Source organism: Pelobates fuscus, chromosome 5 (assembly GCF_036172605.1).
Source record: "Pelobates fuscus isolate aPelFus1 chromosome 5, aPelFus1.pri, whole genome shotgun sequence".
Taxonomy (NCBI): domain Eukaryota; kingdom Metazoa; phylum Chordata; class Amphibia; order Anura; family Pelobatidae; genus Pelobates; species Pelobates fuscus.
In genome coordinates this window covers 370,791,478-370,798,833 of record NC_086321.1, presented here as the reverse complement: position 1 = coordinate 370,798,833, position 7,356 = coordinate 370,791,478, and the positions used below count along the sequence as shown (strand labels likewise).

The window sequence follows — 7,356 nt, the reverse complement described above, 5'->3', positions numbered from 1 at the left end:
CATGGCCCTTCCTACCCAGCCTATACCTGGTACTCCATGCCAATTCCTACTTAGCCTATTCCTGGAGCTCCATTCCCCTGCCTACCTAGCCTATACTTGGAACTCCATGCCCCTGCCTACCTAGCCTATAGCTAGAACTCCATGCCCCTTCCTACCCATCCTATACCTGGATCTCCACCCCCCCCCTCCTACCTAGCCTGTAGCTAGAACTCCATGCCCCTTCCTACATAGCCTATACCTGGAACTCCATGCCCCTTCCTACCCATCCTATACCTGGATCTCCACCCCCCCCTCCTACCTAGCCTGTAGCTAGAACTCCATGCCCCTTCTTACCTAGCCTATGCTCTTTCCTACACAGCTTATTCCTGAAACTCCATGCCCCCTCCAACTTGCCTATACCTGGAACTCCATGCCCCCTCCTACACAGCTTATACCTGGAACTCCATGCCCCTTTCTACTTGCCTATACCTGGAACTCCATGCCCCTTCCTACCCAGCCTATACCTGGAACAATATACCCCTTCCTACCCAGCCTCTTCCTGGAACTCCATGCCCCTTCCTACCCAGCCTATACCTGAAAAAACATGCCCCTTCCTACCCAGCCTATACCTGAAAAAACATGCCCCTTTCTACCCAGCCTACACCTGGAACCACATGGCCCTTCCTTCCTAGCCTACATCTTGAACTACATGGCCCTTCCTAACCAGCCTATACCTTGAATTACATGGCCCTTCCTACCCAGCCTATACCAGGCACTATATGGCTCTTCATACCCAGCCTTTACCTGGAACTACACGGCCCTTCCTCCCCAGCCTATGGCTGGAATTGCTCTTATTTCCATCATTTTGCCACTAGGCTTAATTCTGTGGATAGGCCAGGAAATTGCTCTTAGGAAACTAAACCCAGACAATAGTGAGGTGTTGGAATTATACTGTTATTTACTTTTACAAAATGAGGGATTTGTCTAGCTCTGTGCATAATAATTTAGAGGTCCTCATAGATGTATAACATACCTTTTAATAAAACCTGAACAGTGTAGATGCTTACAAAGAAAGGCAAGCACAACAAAAATAACAGATTGGGTCTTGCTAATTATAGGACCTATGAACATGGGACCTAAGAAATGTTCCTTAGAAGAAACAAAATACATTGAAATAGGTATTATTTATTATTACTTCTCCCTCTCCTTAAATGTAGAAGTCGTCGTATATCTCAGTAGTGCAGTAATGGGTTTATTTACAAAGCTGAGAACTCACAAGGGAATAGCACGTTATACAAAATAGCAGAGCTGGGAAATAGATGAATTGGAGAATAATTTTCTGCTCCGCTATTGTCAAAATGTGCAATTGTCAAGTCTCCACAATTCTTGGTTTAGTGAATAAAGTCTCTCGGATATGAAAAAAGCCTGTCTGTCTCTAATTTAGCTAATGTTCTTTTGAGCGCCTTTTAGTGAGGGGTTGAGGTGTCGTTCATCTCTCAGTAGAATAGGGGCTTTTGTTGCTGGTCCTGATGGTTGTCTAATTAGCCCCATAGTTCTCCAGTGCAGCTCATACCTATCATTACCTTTCCAGCACTGAGATTTGTTACGTTACTAAGAGTAAGATGAGGACTACTTGTACTTATGTGTAGCTGTCAAGTAGGCGGAACTTAAAGAGACACTCCAGACCCCTAAAGCACTTTAGCTTGCTTCAAGACCTTTGTGTGTGAAGAGTGTTTTCTATTTTTTTCATTTTGCAAAAAGTGCAACTTTCAGTAGAAATTGACACTTTTATATAAATTTTACCTGCTAACATTTTACCTTGGCTTTCAAACTGACAACGGCTCCTGTTACTTCCTGGTTTGGTTAGCTGAGCGGCAGAAATTGCCCAGAGCTCCTGCCTTGCAAAGACTTTTTTTTATTAAGTTGCATTGGGAAGTCAGTGATTGGACAGCCACAGTAAGTCTGGATGGGGGTTAGAAAGTTAAAGCAACAGACAAAAGAAATGCAGGTATTGCAAACTGTTTATAGATATATCCCCAATGAAAAAAAATACATAATTAAATACAGGCAAGTTTTTTTTAACTTGGGGTATATCTACTAAACATTTATTTTTATTTAGTTTGTATTTGGAGTGCTCTTTTAAGCGAATTTCCGTTTTAGCTGCACATCCAATTTACCCGCAATCAATCGGTGAAATGATACCCACCGAAGGGCAAACACTAGACATCGGCTGTATTGAGTGTGAGGAACAGGGGAGCTGTGTTTACATACCTTTTATATTTATTGTGTATTCTTATTTTGGGTATTGCTAGTTCTCGCATTTCCCCCCCCCCCCCTTTTTTTTTTCAGTTTCCAGAACTAGCTGTAATTGAGGGGTTGGTGGGTTCAGTTATTTAAATAGCTGCTTCCCGTCTTTTGTGACTGTTCCCTGCACACAAATGTTTTGTTTTTCATGAGAAAAACAACATAATAAGCCATTTATTTATACAACAGAAAGCGGCTCTGATAAGCAGAATTTGTACTGAGATCACCCATTCGTTCCATTCACTTAGTGTCCTTGAAGCATTGGTCCTCAGATTGTTTTGTGCAGTACCTTTTTAATTACAAAGTGCTTTACTCTCTTCCTTTGTCACCTAAGTACAGGCTACAGTAATGGGAATTGTGCAGTAGGTGCATATTTAGAGCGTGTGAGTATGGCTTGACTATTTTAAGTTTACAGGTTTGTGTCTTCCTGTGTTAGCCTTCTCTCCTGATTCCAGAGCGAGCTCCACAACAAGGCAGTTCTTTCTTATCTGCTGTCCTCAGAATCGCTGTCTATACTTGGTATTTTATATTTATTTGTCTACTTTCCACCCAGCGTGTTTTATTTAAGCTGTATTCACTGGTAAAACACTGCTGCGTACCGTCTGTGCTGTCATAGGTCTGATTGTTTGTTTCTATTCTAGTATCATCCGAAAGGTGCTAGAATTGATGTTTCCATCAATGAGTGTTACGACGGGTCTTATGCAGGAAACCCTCAAGACATCCATCGCCAGCCTGGGTTTGCCTTCAGTCGAAATGGTCCAGTTAAAAGGACGCCCATTACACACATTCTTGTGTGCAGGTAATGATCCGTTAAAGCTTTTATGCCAAGTGGCTATTTTAATTAAGACCTCAGCGATCAGTAGAAAACATGTCTTTTAAACGGAGTGACATTTGTTTACTGTGGTACGTTGAAAAATATAAATAAAAAAAATCTACTATTCTTTTGCAGGCCCAAACGTACAAAAGCCAGTATGTCAGAGTTTCTGGAGTCTGAAGATGGAGAAGTGGAGCAGCAAAGGACCTACAGCAGTGGACATAACCGCCTGTACTTCCACAGCGATACCTGCCTTCCCTTGAGGCCACAGGAAATGGAGGTGGACAGCGAAGATGAGAAAGATCCTGAGTGGCTACGGGAAAAAACTATTACTGTAAGTTTTGTTTTTGTTTTTTTTTTCCACCTACAATACTCTGTTCTCATTTATTGTCTTTGGAGTACCACAAACCTCCACAGTGAATAACTCTCCTTCAGCAATGGCAAGTCTTTAAAGGCGACTAAAGATACATGTGTTAATATTCACAGTGAATATTTATTCCAAATCCAATTTGTATACACGTTTGCCTAATTTTATGCCGGAGGTACAGAAAGTGCAGTAAACATACTGCATATATATTTTTATTTCTGAAATTGTAACTTTTCATTTTGTTAAAAAAATTTTTTTTTTTTTTTTTTTATACAAACAATACACACATATTGAAATATGTATAATATATATAGCACTAACTGCTGCTTAGCACTTTACAGGTTACATTAGAGTAGAGGGAGGTACAGCAGGTATACACTGTATGTATATCTTATATAGTGTTAACAGGTGTACTTTACATAATGCATTACAGTAGAGGGAGGTACAGTAGGTATACAGTATATGTATATTTTATTACTCAGCAGTTTACAGGTTACATTACAGTAGAGGGAGGTACAGTAAGTGCAATAGATATAAAGTGTGTGTGTGTGTGTGTATATATGTAAATATATATATATATATATATATATATATATATATATATAATTTTTTTATTTTTGTAGATAGCGCTAACCGGTGTACCCAGCACATTACCGGTTACATTCAAATAAAGGGAGGTACAGTAAGCAGTAGGTATATAGTTTATGTATGTTTTATTTATATAGCACTAACTGGTGGACTTGGCACATGTTGCCTTACAGTATATAATACCATGTAAATTTTGGATATGTGGCTGTGTTTTAACACACTTTATTGTAAGCTCGGTAGCCAGAATGTGTAATAAATAATACACATGATCACTGATGACAGCCCTGTATGGTGTCTTCATGTTCGGGCTCAATACAAACATTGGTTTCCTTCTTTTAGCAAATTGAGGAATTCTCTGATGTTAATGAAGGAGAGAAGGAAGTCATGAAAATGTGGAACCTGCATGTCATGAAACATGGGTAAGTAACAAATCTGCATGTCATGAAGCATGGGTAAGCTCTATAGCTGCATGTGGTCTCTTCTTTATAGGCAGGAGCTCCTGTTTGATCCTTTCCAGCCATAACATAATCTCTCATAGCTTTCTGCTTTTAACCCCTAATGCCTGCAGGGATTAGACGTTGTTAACAGCGGCTACTAGTTAATCTCTTTTGACCCTAAGTTCCAAAACCCAATCTATAATATTGTGTACGGTTCTGGAGCTTATACTCAGAGGGGCTACACTAGAGAATATAAAAAAGCTATTGGAATAATACAGGTTTGTACCAAAATACATATCAAGAAAGTTTAAACGCCCTAAGTAAAATGGATACTTGTGGCAGGGTAGAAACTGTCAAATATTTCATAGGATTTAACCGTGCAAATGGGGTGGTGTTTTCTTTGGAGACTTGTGCAATAGAACTAAGACACATGATACAAAATTGTAGGTAAAACATAATATGGAATAGCAAAATGATGGCTTCAACTGCCGGTAGCTGAATTCTGGGAGATGGTTAGAGGAGGGAAGAAGTCTTGCCACCTGTAAGAAGGGGCTACATTAGTATGTCCATAAATATATTTAGTTTTGTTTAAAGGGACACTCCAGTGCCAGGAAAGCAATCAGTTTTCCAGGCACTGCAGGTCTCTCCCTCCCACCCCCAATCCCCGGTTGCTGAAGGGGTGAAAACCACTTCAGTCACTTACCTGAGAACCCCGCCGATGTCCCTCGGTGGCGGTTTCTGCTCGGCGCCGCTCCTCCTCTTCCTTACGCCCGCCGCCTGAGGAGACCGAATGCACATGCGCGGCAATGTGGCGCACGCGCATTAGAGCTCTTCATAGGAGAGCATTGAAAATGCTTTCCTATGGGGAATTGAGCAACGCTGGAGGTCCTCACACAGCGTGAGGATGTCCAGCGACGCTCTAGCACAGAAAACCTGTGCTATGGATCAGGAAGTGCCCTCTAGTGGCTGTCTAGTAGACAGCCACTAGGGGAGGACTTAACCCTGCAAGGTAATTATTGCAGTTTATAAAAAACAAACAAAAAAACTGCAATAATTAGACTTGCAGGTTTAAGGGTAGTGGGAGTTGGCACCCAGACCACTCCAATGGACAGAAGTGGTTTGAGTACCTAAATTTTCTCTTTAATGAGAGATTAGTATGTGAGGCTGCATACCTAACCTGTGTCTTTTTATTGTGCAGGTTCATTGCAGACAATCAGATGAATCATGCTTGTATGCAGTTTGTGGAAAACTATGGGCCCAAAATCATCAAGAAAAACCTGTGTCGAAACTTTATGCTCCATCTAGTGAGCATGCACGATTTCAATCTCATCTCCATAACTACCATAGACAAAGCTGTCTCCAAACTGCGGGACATGCAGTATAAGATGGAAAAGGGTGAACCCGTCAGTGCTTTTGAGGAGCAAAACGAGGAACTGCATGGACCTACAAACGGATATAGTGAGACCAATGGCAGAGACAAGACTCTGGAAATTGATAGTGTCTCAGGGGTACCAAAACAGAGCAAAAAGCAAAAGCTCTGAATCTTTAAAGACACGCTCTGAACTGTGACTCAGCTTAGATGGAGTTTAGCGAACCATACAGTTCTATGCAGACCAGCAACATCAAGAGTAAAACTCTGAATCCCATGTCCAATCACTGGGATGAGTGATGTTGGGAAATCTCGGAGTTAGGCACAAAGAGCAATACATCAAACAAGTTGTAGCCTTTTTTTAACTATCTAGTGTCTTCTGCTGAATTTATCAATTTAACTTAAAGCAGCAAAGACTGTTATATATTCTGGTTTCTGTCTGTGTACCACTAATGTCGTGGTAGTCTTATCTTGGGATAACTGTCATTTTTGGCTGCAGAGCAGGCAGCCAAGAACATTTAATTTTCCCCTCCTCCCACTTTGCTTCCAACTGGACTATTTTCCTTTTTTTTTTACACTTTTTAAAATTTATTTTATTGCAAAGCAGCTACAGAGCAGAAAGTTTTAGGTCAAATAACACTTCTACTTCTGGTGTCTGTCAGTATAATCACGCCTATCCACTTGTTTTCAATGTCTACACATTAAATGAGATCCTATTTTTTTGTCATGAAAATTTTCAGCAACCTTTCCTCCCTCTTGCCATTGTCAGTGGACCTGCTTTTTTGAGCGGAAAAATTATTTACTTCAATACCCTTTTGTGTAGTTATTTATTCCTGTTGGCCAAATCGGAGAGGATTTCTGCATGAACCCGGCGTGTAAATTGGAAAATGTGTAAAATGAACCACACAATGTGTTGCACTTTGTAAGATTGTTTTGCAATGAATTGTATGTAGATTAGATGCTCCTTTACATGGGAGGTAGTGTTTCTACGGTTCAGGATTTTCCTGGGAATGAATATCAGGAATGATTGCCCCTCCATCCTGAAAGTGTTGGAGTTTGGTAGCTACCTGGTCATGTGCCTGGCTCATTAGTAATCCTCACATAAGGATTTATAGCACAACTTAAAATGAAACTAGACATTTAATGATTGGCTTGTAAAAGAAGTTACGTGAAGAACTTCTTGGTTCTATATCACATTATCCCCAGGAAATAAAACCAATTAATTTTGCTTTTAAAGTAAACATATAAGAAATTAGGGCTAATAATTGGAAGATTGATAAATGAGCAGTTTAGTCACAGTACACTATTTCTGCACATTCAGTTGTAGATTGTTTTATATTGTATGATTTAAATGTTTGTTTCCGTTTGGGGGTAAAAAACAATAACTTTACAATCAAATGAATTGTCTTCTAGATTTTGCATTTCATCATTTTATTTATAAACAAATGTTGCTGCTCTAAATACAGGTATTTTTATTTCATCCACCACTTTTTTTTTT

At 40.1% G+C, this 7,356-nt stretch overlaps 1 protein-coding gene across 1 annotated transcript in view; it reads left to right on the top strand.

Moving 5' to 3' along the window:
• Positions 1 to 7,356, top strand: part of SUZ12 (SUZ12 polycomb repressive complex 2 subunit) — a 57,001-nt gene extending 49,645 nt beyond the window's left edge. The window contains exons 13-16 of the mRNA XM_063456179.1: positions 2,925 to 3,082; positions 3,233 to 3,431; positions 4,392 to 4,471; positions 5,688 to 7,356. Coding sequence (XP_063312249.1) covers positions 2,925 to 3,082; positions 3,233 to 3,431; positions 4,392 to 4,471; positions 5,688 to 6,030 — 780 coding nt within the window. The 3' untranslated portion in view covers positions 6,031 to 7,356. The remainder of the gene's footprint in view (positions 1 to 2,924; positions 3,083 to 3,232; positions 3,432 to 4,391; positions 4,472 to 5,687) is intronic.